The following is a 14,963-nucleotide window of genomic DNA, read 5'->3' on the forward strand; positions in this document are numbered from 1 at the left end:
ATGTGTTACATACATGTATATAGTGAGAACAATAAAGCTGCTAAAATCTGCACTATAGCAAAAGAGACGGTAGCCACCAAAATAATTGATATGGACTGATCATTCTTAAAACTTTTTGGGTTTCAACTTTTAACCTTGTATACACTCAGTGACTCAGAACTAAAGTAAATATATATATTCATTAACGGCCTTTCATTCTCAGCTTCTTACATGATTATACTAAAGTTGGAACGAAAGTTAAAAAGAGCTTTTACAGAGAATAAAAACTTCCATTTATTTTTCAAAAAGAGTTATGTAGACATGAGATGATGATTAATTATGTTCTAAGTATCTTCTTAAAAGATAACGCTTCTTAAAGACATAGGAAGATATATCAGATCAGATCAAATGCCTCTCTGAACAAAACTAATGATTATCTCTTATATAACAAAAACCACATGTACAATTGAAAACTCTGAGACCCTCTGGCTCAAAAGAGAAGTTTCTACAAGACTTCAAGTCCTCATCTTCTGTTGCTTACTGCATCCAACTGCAAATACAGCTGAACACTTTTTCAGAAATGACTCTAAAAATCATCTTTAACATAAAATTGAAGAAAATAAAAGCTTACATCTCAAGGCAGATGAAATCTCAGAGCTTTCAGTCACACGCAATCTCTTCACAGATGAAATGAACATGCTGGGATTAGAACAAACATAAAAAAAAAAAAAAGAATAGTTAGCTTACATTCATTTCGCAAAGGATAAAACAATTTGAGAAAACACTAACAAAAAGGAATACTTTATACTTATTTTGTTGTTATGTGATATAAGAATCTGATTCTGCAAAACACTGAATCAGATTCAGAGAAGAAAAGGTGGAAAAGATTCTTACTGCCAAGGAACATCCCCAACAAGCATCTTGTCCCCTTCATTGTCTTCATAAGTTAAAGTAAATTCTCCTTTCCCATCAAGTAAACCAATGATCGGTTTCTCTTCTCCTTCACCACCAGAGGTCTCTCTTTGAGCTACAACAAACAGCATAAACAAAACACACACTCAATAAAAAAAAGAACCATGCTATAAATAACAAAGATTTGGAATCAAGATTTAACCTGCGAGTAGACCTCTGAAGAGTTGGTCTACGGCAAAAGAGAGGTGTTCGTAGCTATTACAAGCATTGAGATCGACTTTTCGACCAATTGGAACACTATCCATGTTGATCTTTACATACATTCCTTCCCTCTTACTAGGTTGGACTTGCTTCTCACCATCACCACTCTTGTTGACTTGACCTCCAAGGAAGGATTCGTTTCCGAGCTTTGAAGAGCTTGTGCTCGCTAGTTTTTTTCTGAACGAACGAACCGGAGGCCAACCCACCACTGGACCAGGAGCAGTTCTTTATACCATACAGTAAAAAGAAATATGTCAATAACAAACTCCAAAAACAGAGCAAAACAGAGAGGTGATAGGTCCATTATGTTTAGAGAATATTCTTCGTCAAAGTAATATACCTTTTGTGAGAGATGTGAGGAGCATAAGTGGTTTTGTTGGAAGGAGAGGAATGGTTTCCGCTGAGATTGAAGATAGATTTTTCTTCTGCTTCCTTCTCGAAGTTGTTGTTTCTTGTCTCTATGTTCGTATTGTAAATGGCAGAACGATCTTCTTCATCACCACCGGGTGGTGCAAGCCTTAGCTCAAGTTTGTGCTCGTGATCTGTGTTGTTCTTCTCCTCTTGGTACCATTTTCTTCCTTGGGGAATCAAATCAAGGAGTTTAGGACATGTTTCTTTGTTTCTTGGACAAGCCTCCATTTGATTTTCTTGGTTACAAAAGCAAGAATCCAAAACTTAAAAAAACTGACGATTTGCTTCAAAAGGATCAAAACTTACTATAGCTTCCTCACAAGATGAGAGGTGTGACAGAGATTCACAAAGCCCTAATAAACCTTTTAAGGAGAAGAAACCTGAGAACCCTCTAAGAAAGAAACAATCTCCAAAAAAAAATTGAGAGCAAGAGAGATGTAATGAAGGAATGGTAAGACAAGTGGTGGGATTTTATACAAAATCAATGCTTTGGTTTTATTTTTGTTCCTAGTCTCTTTTTCTCTCTCTGGTGCACGCTTTGGTGGGCTCTCTCTCTCTCTCCCAAGGTTCTGAAAGGGACGAGATGAGCAAAAAATTAAGAATACAGAGAAAAGAAAATTTGGATTTGTATGCAGAAGAGCCGATTATTAAACAAAAAGCCAGAAAATAGGGAAGCAGAGAGTGACTCTACTTTTGCATGTTACAGAGAAACCGGTAACTTTTCTTGGCATGAAAGAAACACAGTAAAAACGATTTTAGAATACTTTCTTGGAGTAAAAGACACGCAGTCTTTATCTTTTTTTCTGCCTCAAATATCGGTAACTAGTGAAAGAAGCAAAGCGTAGTATTTGCGAATTAAAGAAATGACTAAATGAATAAATCCAGTAAACAACTTGACCCCAAAAATATAAAACAATTGTTTCTGGGGTGAATAAAAACAAAATATGATAACAATAAAGAAACTAGGAAAGATCCCATAATTTAAGGACCATTATCCACTGTCCATGCGATACATATCCCCATGCTTTTAAACACAAATTTATTGGTTGTAATAGTGATATAAAACTTTAACACTCATTACGATATCTACAAATATACATAATTTTTTTTTTCCTATTCAAAATAAAGGAACTGTATGGGAGAATGGAAGATTAACCGAGTGATATGAGAAATGGGAGTACATACAAATCTGCATGTCGTCTCAGTGAATTGTTTATTTAACTGTTCAAAATAAAAAAAAACTTGCCATTACAACAAAGAGAAGAAAAAAACTGTCAATTTGTTAGGTAGCTTAATCAATAGTTTTTTCAAAAGTTAAGAACAATGCGTACGTGTGGATAGCGATGGTATATTTAATATGTTTCCCTAAACAAGTAAATATTTCTTCTACTTTGTTTTAATTGATATTTAAAGTTAATGCACATATATTAATAAAAAATTATACTTTATGCGTTCCACAAAAATAAACTTTTTAGTATTTTCATATATATTAAAAAATATATTAAAGTACCATAATAAATGTTTCGTTTTCTGTAATTTTCAATAATTTTTAACTAATAGTAATTCAATAAAATCAATTAATTTTCTTGAAATTTACAATTTTTTTATAGAAAACACAAAAAGTACATCTTTGTGAAACAAACATTTTTTCTAAAAAGTCTATCACTAAGGAACGAAAGGAATATATTTGATCTTGATTACATAAAAATATTATTGAATAACATTAATTCAACTAATAAAAAGTATCATATTATGTAATTGTACAGAAACCTTATTTATTTTTTTATTTTTTAAGAAACCTTATTTATTTTAATCAAAAATATTCTATTTAAACATCAAATAAAACTGAAATACAAGGAGTAAATTACACCATAAATCATAGAATTGACATAGTTAAACATAAAAAATTAAAGTTTAAAAATAAACTTAACAAAAAACCATTTATTTGGTAGTATTTTTTTTTCTTTTCAAGAGGGGAAACAGAATGTGCATATCTCCCCCACGTGTGACAGCGGTATCACGGAAGAGACAGACGAAGAAAAATGAGGATGAAGAGTTCCGGTCAAGTAAAGAAAGGTATTTTGGTAAAAAAAAGAAAGGAGTGTGTCGCTAGTCATATATTGTCTTCGTTTTACCCAACTCCTTGACTTTTTCTCTCACTAGAGACAAACCTTAACTGCGCGGTTAACCTCTCTAGTTTAACCTAACCGCACTTTCTTATCTCACCATGGTTCAAAGTGAAAATACATCAAAATAATATAAATATTTTAGAAACCAGAACTAGATCCGCTCTGACAGATTAGACAGTGGATCACATATTACAGCTGCGCAAGCTTTGTAGTTCGTACGAATATAAGGTTAGATTTTGGCCTTCAATCACAACCGTATAAGTGAAAAGAGAGGCACAACAAATGAAGGGTGTGATTTAAAATTCCAAAGAATCCAATTAAAAGATGCCGACACATGAGAAAAAGAAACAAAACAACTCGTGAAATGAATGTCCATATCATGAAAGGAGAAAGAAAAAAATAAAAGGGGAAGATAAAGAAGAGAATAGTGGTGGCAATGATGCTCTTTCCAGAATTTCACCACGAAATATAAACTGATGGTTTAATTTTTATATTTAAATCTGTCTAAAGCAATAGATTATTTAATGCACTAATTTTTATTTTGTAGGGTTTTTGCTTTTCGGTGTGCTAATTGCTATGTATGTCTTCCGTTTTAACACGATTCATATTCTAGAAAAAAAATTGTTTTAAAAAAAATATTTTATATTTTTAATGTAGTTTTTATCAACTAATAATGATAAATTGTGAAGTTCAAAACATTAATTATATTTTTAAAATTTTTATTGGTTTAAAAATATAGAAAATATAAAATTACAAAAAAAACTATGCATTTATAGCTAAGTTTTAATATGTTTTATTAAAAAGTGTGAAAATTCTAAAACATGGATCTTTTATAGGAACATAGAAGTATTACATAAACAAAACTTGAGAACAAAAATATATTATATATGTTGTTTAAAGTTTTTGTACACAATTAAGAAAAATGTTAATTTTTTGTTTTATCCTTATTTAATAATAATTTTTATTTAGTTTTAGTAATTAATGAATTAAAATAAAGATATAAATTAGAAATTTTGTTTAAAATATGCATTGAAAATGTAAAACTATACTTTTAATAAAATAAAATTTAAAAGTTAAAACGGCACTTAATATAAAATGAATGGAGCATAACGTAAAACCAAACATTAACTTTAGGAATTAAGAGCTCCATTCCAAAAGTTTGTGCATTCTTTTGTAATTTTTAAATATTTTTAAATATTGTCGTATATTTTAATGCTTCTGTTTATCAAATTAAAAATCGATTAACTTATCCAAAAAAATAAGATAGATTAAAACATGAATGCACTGTCTAAATTGAATAGTATCCTACTATATAAAAGGGACTAAATTCAAGGCTTTTGACACTATCCACCTCAGCCAAAATATTCTCATCTAAAAAGAATTAAAAATAAATATCATTTAGAAAATAATTAACTAACATACAACTTTTGATATTTCTAGAAATTTCAAATTTGTAACTGCTAATTTATTAATAGAATCATATATCTATATTGAATTATGTTATATTTTAATAGTTAGACTTTAAGGGTAAATAAATTATTAATTTATAATATATATAATTTATAACATTATATTGTAGTTATAAATAAAGAGAAAATAACCGGGAAGGATGAAGAAGCTCATGTAAAATTATGTAATTAAAATGGTAAAATGGTGAGTATGATGAGGTGAATCTAAGAAAATTTGTTGTACAAATTATGGTGTTTTATTCGTCCACTATAATGATTTAAAATAAAATATATATTCACATAAATAAGTCAATATTTGTTGTTTTTTTTTTGGTAAGATGTTAAGATTATTATTTTCTAAAATGTTACACTGTTGTTTTTAAACAACTTATTACAGCAAGGAAACAAAAACAACCAACAACAACTCAAGGTAAAAAAAGCCTTAAGGAAGTCTTATACAAGAAATATAAAAAGAAGTAGAGAAGATGAGAAAGAAGAACTTACCGGGTAAGAGAGCAGACGGTCACGCATCATACGGTCGAAAGAGGCAAGGATGACTGATGAAGGTGAGGAGACATGACTGAAAGTAGAGCTTGATGACTGGAGTAGCATGTGCATCTACGTTGACGCGAGGTTGATTGATCTAGGCTGCAACAGAGTGTAGATCAGCCGGAGGAGAAATCCAAACTTCAGCAGCAAAAGGCTCCCATATCAAGCGAGAGAAAGAGCACTCAAAGAAGAGATGATGGTGAGTCTCTATTTCCAGATTACAAAGGGCGCACGTTCCTGAGACATTTAATCCCCAACGCCTCAAGCGATCCTTGGTTGGCAGTCTTCTCCGCAAAGCCAGCCATGATATAAACGCATTACGTGGAATATGTTCCTTGAACCAAATATTCTTGTGCCAATATGTATTGTTGATAGTGTTTATATTCTTTTCTGACATTAGTATCCATATTTTTTGATAAACTGATCCAAAGAGATTAGTTTGTGGAGCTAACCAAACGAGGATTATAGTGTTTACTTTGGAAAAAGTAATAGGTTGAATGATAGATGGCGTACGTGCCTTTTCACATGGAAATCTGCACATATATTAAAATTATAAGTTTTGAATCATAGAGAAAATATAGTGTATATGACTGAAGTTGGTACATTCCAAAACTAAAGATGGCTGAAATTCTTCTTTGTCAAAATGTATAGATGTGAATCTTATATGAATAGAGTTCTACATTGCTTATAGCAGTGTAATAAACTTCGTGTGTAAAGGAGAAAAATGTTATATAAGTGAAAACAAAAATTATGATTTTTTTCTTGTGCCTATAGGCTCTTCGCAATTTGAAGAAGAAAGAACATATTGTGTGAAAATCTTTGGCTCAGTCAAATTTTATCCAGTTGTTTACAAAACTGTTGTTATCTGATTCATGTAATTTTTCAGTGTTGATTTAAAAGCCCAAAAAACCTATCTATACTGACTTTTTTATATTTTTTCTGTGATTTGAATTTAAAAAGAGATAAAACTTTCGATAAGTTATGTAAACTCAGAACAAGTATTTAGCTTTAGAAAGCATTTACATGTTTCAAACTTATAATATATACATATATAATGTTTAAAATTATGCATATAAAACCTGTGTAAAATGTGTCTGAATATGTTTCTTTTCTTAAATGTGTTAATCGTACTATATATAATATTATTTTAAAATTTCAAAAAGTTTATGTCACTATCACATACAAAAAACCATCAATAAAAAATATAATTCTCCATCTACAACAAAAAAATGAAAAATTATTAACATATAAATTTAAATTAAGAAAAACTAACATTGGAAAAACAAGAAGTTAATATAAAAGAAAAAAATTAACAAATAATATTATAAATAAAATAAATTTATAAGACATAATCCGCGCGAAGCGCGGAAAAAATCTCTAGTTAGACTAAAATTTCATGTCTTATCTAAAAAAAGTAAAAAAAGCATCATATTTTTGGGAGGTGGGGGAATGAAATTTCCGATATTATCAATAAGCGTTATCTTTTCTTTTGGAACAGCATCAATAACCCTAATCTAAATGGACGAAATCCACACAGAAAAAGGCCCAGCTTTTTATTGAACTTAATTCATGGTCGTAATAGTTGACGTTTGTGACTACGACGTGCATGGCTACTAGTACTTGCATTGGAATTTGGAGAATTTGTTCGGTTTATATAAAACTTAAGCTGAACTCAAAACCAAAACTAGTTACGTATATTTGGGTTGTGTTCGGTTTACTTTAGCTTGATTTGGGTGAAAAAGGAAGAAGAGAAGATTAAAAGAAAATGGGGATGAGGTTGTGGTGTGGATATAATTTCATTATTTACTTAATACCTGATTTTCCAAAATTATATCACAAAAATCTATTTGCGGGTCACTCGTGTTACTTCATCGACAACAAATATGATAAGAAGCTTGTAGTCTCTTATGGGTGGGGGAGAAGACAAGAACATAATCCTTAGAGCCTTAGACCGTAACCAACTGTTATTTGACTATTTAAATCTTGATTCTGTCTAAGCATTACCATGAGCATTTGATTATTCTATGACTAGCTATACATTCCATCTACATTAGTTTGGTGATTTCTTAAGTCAACATTTATTTACATATCTTAGAACAAACTACCAAGTAGTACAGTCGACCAAATATTAATAACTAACCAAATCTTTTCCAACTTACTAAACAAAATAAAATGTGAGCAAGCATCTCTAAAGGGTTTAAATTTTGCAGTTTTCCTATGAGCTGTGGATTTTATACACAAGCAAACATTGTGAATTTGAAATAGGGAAGATTGCAGCTCATACTTTAAAAAGTGATATTACCCAGTTATATAATTCCTTACTAACATACTCTCAAAATGTATACATAAAGCGCACAAATTGCTTAATAATAAAATATACTCATATTGAAAATCAAGGAAAAAGCGCAATACGAAGTATATTATATTATTCATTGAGACATATAGGTAAAGTTAAAGGTTAAGACTATGAAGGTTACACTGAAATAAGTACCATGGATCACATCAACTAGAGAAATGGTTTAGTTTTAGACTTTCAGTCATTGATATATAACACACTTTATCATTATTAAACACAGATATAAAACTATTTGTAAATAAAATTGTAGATATGTTTTTTTTTTTTGTATATTAGGGTTGTAGTATCTCCTATGACTTGTATGCACATTGACATTGCAATCTACCGACAGGTTCTCCATCAAAAAACAAAAAAAAAACAAAAACAAAAACAAAACCAAATACTGTATATGTCATGCCACGCAACTGGAATTATTGACAACACAAAAAATAAAGAAAACGAATTTTCTCAGTTCTCACAAGTAAACATTTTAAAATCAAAAGCCAATGTCAGACACTAAATCGCCGAGTAAAAGCCCACCTAATGCTCCTCCCAAAAGCCCAGCTCCCATTCCAAGCCCAACCCCAGGTTTATTATTCTTGGGCGGCATTTGCGTCGGCGGACGATCGTGCCCGTATCCGGGCGGCGGATAACAATACCCATGCTGAGTCTGTGGAGACGGCGGCGGCGCATACCCGTGAAACGAATGTGATGGTTGCATTTGGTGGAACGAGTGCCCGGGTTTATCAGGAGACGGCGGCGCGTACCCGTGAAACGACTGTGACGGCTGCATTTGGTGGTACGAGTGACCGGGTTTACCAGGAGACGGCGGCGCGTACCCGTGAAACGACTGTGACGGTTGCATCTGGTGGTACGAATGAACGGGTTTATCAGGTGGCGGCGGATACACATTGAAATGATGCGGCGGAGAACCACCGTAAGACGGCGGCGGATACACATTGGCATGATCCTGCGGAGAAGCACCGTACGACGGCGGAGGATAGAGATTCGAGGCGGAGGAAGACGGTGGGTAAGCGGTGACCGGCTGTTCCGGGTAATGAGAACTGTACTGGTGCTGGTACGGGTATGGACACGGCGGCGCGGGATAGCCTTGCGGCTGAGACGACGGAGGATGTCCAATTGACGATAGTGGTGGATAGAAACCAGCTTCAGTCGCCGGAGGACAGCTCGCCGGCGGGAGAACAGGAGATGAATCAACCGGATTCGATTGAACCGGTGAATCCATTAGATCCGGTTTAAACGAAGGCATATCGAACCGGTACGAGAAAGTCAAGGAGCCTTGCCCTTTCCCAGACGGAGTTCTCACCTGATACGTTACAAATCTCATCCCTTGTCCGTTTCCGTTACCGTTACCATCACCGTTAAATGACGGCGAGGAAATGAGAAGCTCAAGAACAGGAACTTGGACTTCTCCTAGATCTTTGCCTCCGAACATTCGATCGCAGACCAGTTTCACGACGAGGGTCAGACGGCCTTCACGTGCCAACCTTTGATCGACGGAAAACTTGACGGCGTGGTTCCATGTATGCTCAGATCCTCCGGTTCTGTCAACGGCTGTTTTCTCCTTGTGATTCTTCTGGGAATCATCGCCGTTGATCGAAACGACGGCGTATACGTCCATCTTGGTGATGAGGTTGACATTTTCAAGATCCTTTGCAGAGTAGATGTTGAGCTCTAAGGTGAGATTCGCCATGGTGTAGAGAGAGAGAGAGCGAAGAGAAGAGAATGAGATTAAATTGTTGTTTTCGTCTAAAATGGGATGTAGTGACGGATAAATATTTGTTTTACGCGTAAAATATTAAGTAACGGAAGCTTCAAAGCTATTATAGTCGTGTTATTACATTGACAGGTGCGTATCTAGTGGACAGTAGAAGATTCTTCTCATTATAAATAAATCAATCTAAGCCGTTGATTTGCATTGTCTTTTGACACGTATCAGTAGATTAGATGCTAGTCTTTTCTTATCTCGCTTCAGTTTATGGCATTGCTTTCTAATATCACAAGGCTTGACCGATTGAACGAAATATTTCCTGACGCGGAAACTTTATTATGCCTGTGTCCACCATTAATTATAGAAGGAAGTTAAAGCTTAGTTTACAAGTCTAAAATCGTTTTTGGGCTCCACGACTGGAGTAGAGGAGTCAACGCCGTATGGGACGAACCACTAGGCTGATTCGCTCGCATTTTGCAATGCCATGACTTCACTTCGTAACATGTTTTATGCCGGTCAAAACCGTCTGTGGACTGTGGTATTTAACCAAACAAATACGTTAATCCGTAATAATGACACTAGAAAGATAATAGAAAAAAAAACTACTCCCTCAGTTTCGTTAAGATATATTTTTTTAAAAAAGAAATTTGTTTCACAAATATTTTTTTTTTTATGTTGCCTATACAAAATTGTAAATTTCAATAAAATTAATTGAATTTATTGAAAAATTATTAGTTAAAAAGCATTGAATTTGATCATTTTAAAAAATCAATGTATTTTTTTAATACATGTGAAAACATCAAAATATTTATCTTTAAAAAGCGGAAAGAGTAATTATCAAAGAAAGGAATATATCTTAACATTGACTACCAAGAATAAATATTGGGAAACCACAGCATTGATGCGTCTTCATAGGGTAATATATCAGCATAAACCTTACATTTTGCAATGCCATGACTTCTCTGTGTAATAGTATGTTTTTTGCCGGTCAAAACCGTCTGTGGTATCTAACGAGAAAAACGTTAATCCGTAATAATGACACCAGAAAGATAATAGAAAATAAAAACTCATTAGTTATCAAGGAAAAGAATCTATCTTAACATTTACTACCAGAAATGAAAGAATAAATATTGGGAACCACAGAGCATTGCCTCCTCATAGGGTAATGTATCAGCATAAACCTTATACAATGGGAAAAAAAATCATTCTTAAGAAGACTAATGCAAGATCAAAGGAATCCAACCATGGTTAGGGACCTTAAATATCCAGGAATTGAAGAATACTATTAGGCCTTCGTTATTATGGGCTTTCAATCTCTTAGTTGGGCTTTGAATATTACATTTCTTTAATATAGTTATCTCACACATAAACCTCCTTTTTTATTAAGAGGTTATAATAGTGTCAATTCGGACCGGTCCAGTCCGGTCCAAAGCCGCTAAACCTATTCATATTTTGAGTCCGGCCTGGCACGAAAATATTTTGGGTTTAGAATTCAAAGTCTGGCCCAATCTTTGTAGGGCTATAGGTTTTTTCGAAAAATAATTTATCATTATCACTTACATCGTGAACTTTCATTAAAAAACAATTTCATTTTTAGTTTTAAAATAGAAAGTAAGTTAAAATTTTTCTTCTTTATCAAAAATATTTTACTTTTTCGTATGCTTTAAAAATATATTATAAACAAACCAAATTTAATAAGATTTGCAAAATTTAAAATGTGACTTGTGATGATCAAACAATAAAGTACATTAACCACTTTCATATTTGTTGTATTAGAGTTTTGGATAAAAATATTAAAATAATATGTTAATATTAATAATAGTTTTGATTCAAGAATGATAATATTTAAGCTAAATTATAAAGTTTCGGGTTTTTGGGCCAGGCCTAACCCAAATAAACTTAGGCCCAAAATTTCTGATGTCCAAATAGGCTTAGCCCGAAAAGTCCAATTTTTTTTGAACTTATAAAACTAAGCCCAAATCTGGTAAATCTTTAGGGTTAGATGAACTGCGAGTTTCAACCTTAATTGACATGTCTAAGTTACAATGGTCTTACAATGGTGCCTTATATACAGGAACCAACTAGAAATTAAGGTAGACCACGAAAAACAATTTTGGATTTTGTAAACTTCGGTTTGTTAAAAATAGATAATCTATGATAGATGTGATTTCACTCACCTTATGTTTCAATGTCGCTGCACACACGTTAGCACAAAAGAGTCTATAAACAACTTCCTATATAGTCAACCAGGGCCCATTTTGACGTGTGCGGACGGAGCAATTGCACAGGGTTCCACTTTTCTTTTTGCAAATTTCTTTTATACACAGGGCTCTAGAGTTTTGATTTTTTGAGGGCCCTAAATTTTTTATCTGTGCAAGAAAATGTCATAAGTTTTTTGATTATGCACTCGGCCATATACGCTTTGTTCCGGGCCTGTATTCAACTGCATTTACTCTCCAGTGTATATTACAACAGGAGGTTCCATGCAAGTGTACACACTCACCTTAGGTTTCATAAGATAGAAACGCGTGAATCGGTGAGAAGTGAGAACATGTAATTTCAGTCACACATCATACACATAAATTGCAAAGAAACTTGAACAAAATCCAAATAAAGCTCAATTCCCGGTACATGTGGGGTCCAAATTCTCTTTAAAATTAATTTCCATTTTCATAAACATCTGTTTGGTGCGGCGTGGCGTTGCGCATAATATGGTTTCTCTAATATCCAATTTGATGAAAATTCCAAATTCCAAATGGAGTACCAGTAACTAACACGGTAAATCTATAAACTCCTTCATAGGTATGTTTTTCTTTGAAATAATCATAGATCATGGAAGGAAACCACTCATAATTGTCAAAACTAAAACTAAATGCGCTCTGTACTATTCTTATCTACCGTTGCATTAAGTTTTTAAAATGTTATGCATAATGGCAAAAGCAAAAAAAAAAAATCATAACTTTTGTTGTATAAAAAAAATAACCGTTCTACTTCTGATTATGATTAGATTTAGAACGTTATAAAATTAAGCATAAAAACCGTAAAGTAAGCAAATTTAGTAACAAAAATAAAGAGTGGAGACATCTCCATCAAAACACTTAGCGCATTAATCATACTTAGATCTGAAGCTAACTAAAAAGACCCCACTTGTAATAAAAGCTGTATATCTAACATCACACCTATAAAGTCAAAGTGGTATTACTGTAAATACTCATATCTTTCAGTGGCATTTCACTAAGAAACTTCTCTTTTAATCAAACCTTTCCTCTGTTTCTCTCTTTTCTCTTTCTTCAAAGTTCGTGCACAGAAAACAATGAGAGGCCTCTCCATAAACTCCGGCGCGGCGGCGATTTTCGCGATCTTTGTAATCCTCGCCGTCCAGTACTTGTCCGTAGCCGCCGTTTCTTCTCAGTCCCTCGACTTCCCTCCGTTCGAGACAGAGTGCCGCGGTACCATCGCCGAGTGCTCGGTTTCCGCCGCCCTTGTAGAAGAAGGAGATCTCTTTTACGGCGGAGGAATGGGAGCTGAGTTCGAGATGGACTCGGAGATCAACCGGCGCATGTTAGCGACCAGGAGGTACATCAGCTACGGTGCGCTGAGGAGAAACACTGTTCCCTGCTCAAGACGCGGCGCGTCTTACTACAATTGCCGACGTGGCGCTCAGGCCAACCCTTACTCTCGCGGCTGCAGCGTCATCACTCGCTGCCGGCGATAAATATTGTAAACTGCAATTTCCTCGAAATTTCTTTTTATATATAATTTGTCAGAATTTTCGTAGCTCATTGCTTATTTCATACGCAGATATAAACTATATATGTAAATTTCTCTGGATAATATATGTTATCGATATGTAAAAATTTGGTACATAAACCAGGAAAATAAAATATGGAATAAATGAGATAATTTACATTGTGATCGATAGCATCAAGGCTGATAAAACGAATGTGTTGAGCTAATAATGTAGTTAATTGGAATATTGATAGGCAGTCTATACGTATTGTTTAATGATATATGTATTATAGCATCATGCATGTGATAGAGAAATACTATTTTATGAATATTGATGGAAAATAAAACGGACGATAATGTGATTTGGTTGGGAGCCAACTTCACTTGTATCCCTTTCGGCAAAGGCGCAAAGCTGCAGAGTCACACGTATCTTATAATAACTTTTGTTTTGTGAACACGTCAGAAAATAAATAGTATAAATAATCTATCATAGTCCAAATAAATATAATGAAATTATTATTACTAAAATTTGTTGTCACGAGAACTCCAACGTATAAACCAAACAAATGAGTTTTTGACCAAATAGAAAACAAAAGAGAAAACCAAACACATAAGCTCTTCGTGACCATTACTAGAAAAAAAACTCGTTGGAAGGGAAACGAAAATTTATCAAAAACAAAGGAAATTGTTACACTAATTCAAAAAGGATTCATATGGGTAAGGGACTCATTTGAAATCGCATCAACAATTCGATTACGTACATTTTCAATTTATTGCACTTCAAATCAACGGGTCTTATTTTTCCTCTTGTCGCATTTTCACATATAAATACATGCAGAAAAAAGAAATGACGCAAAGGCAATTTGGACCACATCTCTCTCCCATCCCTCACTCACAGCCCAGAGGCAAACAAAACTCATCACCGATTTGAAATACTTATTATACATTCGAATTATTATGTAATATTGATCCAATAACGAAGCTCAAATATAATACTATATGGAAATTAGAAAGTCTCTATCATGGGCATTACAAAACAAGAAACGACAACTACATCTCCCACGTCCTTGTCACGCGGACTTTGCTTTCCCATATCCTTAATACAAGTTCTCTGTACAAGTAGCATTTTCTTTTCATAAAAATTTAATTTTAGGTAGATTCGAATGGTTACATCAATCTTAATAGCTGGCATTGATTTCTTTGGGATCAAACAACAGCTCATTTGGACCCAGTTAGAGCTCTCTGAGCTTTCTCTAATAAGGATGGACTGGACAGGCTTAGACCAGGCCAATGTTAGTTTACATGTGACAGGTTCAAAATAAACCATGATGATTTTTGTTGTCTTTTAGATTTAGGCCAGTCCTGTGTACTATCTCCGGTTAAATGTTAGATTCGTGAACTTGTTTCCACAAACATGATGCTAGTTTTTTTTAAACATGATACTAGTTATGATGAATGCGGCAAAAATCTTGTTATCT

General features: G+C 33.6%; 3 protein-coding genes across 4 annotated transcripts; 1 reads left to right on the top strand and 2 right to left on the bottom strand.

Moving 5' to 3' along the window:
- Positions 1-248: 248 nt before the first annotated feature.
- On the bottom strand, positions 249-2,185 carry LOC106439439 (auxin-responsive protein IAA26). Of its 2 annotated transcripts, none has more exons than XM_013880882.3 (5): positions 1,493-2,185; positions 1,094-1,377; positions 874-1,006; positions 611-678; positions 249-529 (listed from the first exon to the last, which is right to left on the bottom strand). In XM_013880882.3, exons 1-5 carry the CDS (start codon positions 1,789-1,791, stop codon positions 495-497), a joined length of 819 nt encoding a protein of 272 aa, XP_013736336.1. In that variant the 5' UTR covers positions 1,792-2,185; the 3' UTR covers positions 249-494. The 2 variants fall into 2 exon arrangements, with proteins under 2 accessions (XP_013736336.1, XP_013736335.1); XM_013880881.3 differs by having other exon boundaries at positions 249-541; positions 1,493-2,135.
- A 6,228-nt stretch (positions 2,186-8,413) lies between these two features.
- LOC106439440 (protein SRC2-like) lies at positions 8,414-9,867 on the bottom strand. The gene has a single exon (XM_013880883.3). The coding sequence runs from the start codon at positions 9,736-9,738 to the stop codon at positions 8,521-8,523; it is 1,218 nt and encodes a 405-aa protein (XP_013736337.2). The 5' UTR covers positions 9,739-9,867; the 3' UTR covers positions 8,414-8,520.
- Positions 9,868-12,735: 2,868 nt separating this feature from the next.
- LOC106439441 (rapid alkalinization factor 23) lies at positions 12,736-13,671 on the top strand. Its single transcript, XM_013880884.3, has one exon. The coding sequence runs from the start codon at positions 13,070-13,072 to the stop codon at positions 13,469-13,471; it is 402 nt and encodes a 133-aa protein (XP_013736338.1). The 5' UTR covers positions 12,736-13,069; the 3' UTR covers positions 13,472-13,671.
- Positions 13,672-14,963: the final 1,292 nt, after the last annotated feature.

Source organism: Brassica napus, chromosome A3, assembly GCF_020379485.1.
Source record: "Brassica napus cultivar Da-Ae chromosome A3, Da-Ae, whole genome shotgun sequence".
NCBI lineage: Eukaryota > Viridiplantae > Streptophyta > Magnoliopsida > Brassicales > Brassicaceae > Brassica > Brassica napus.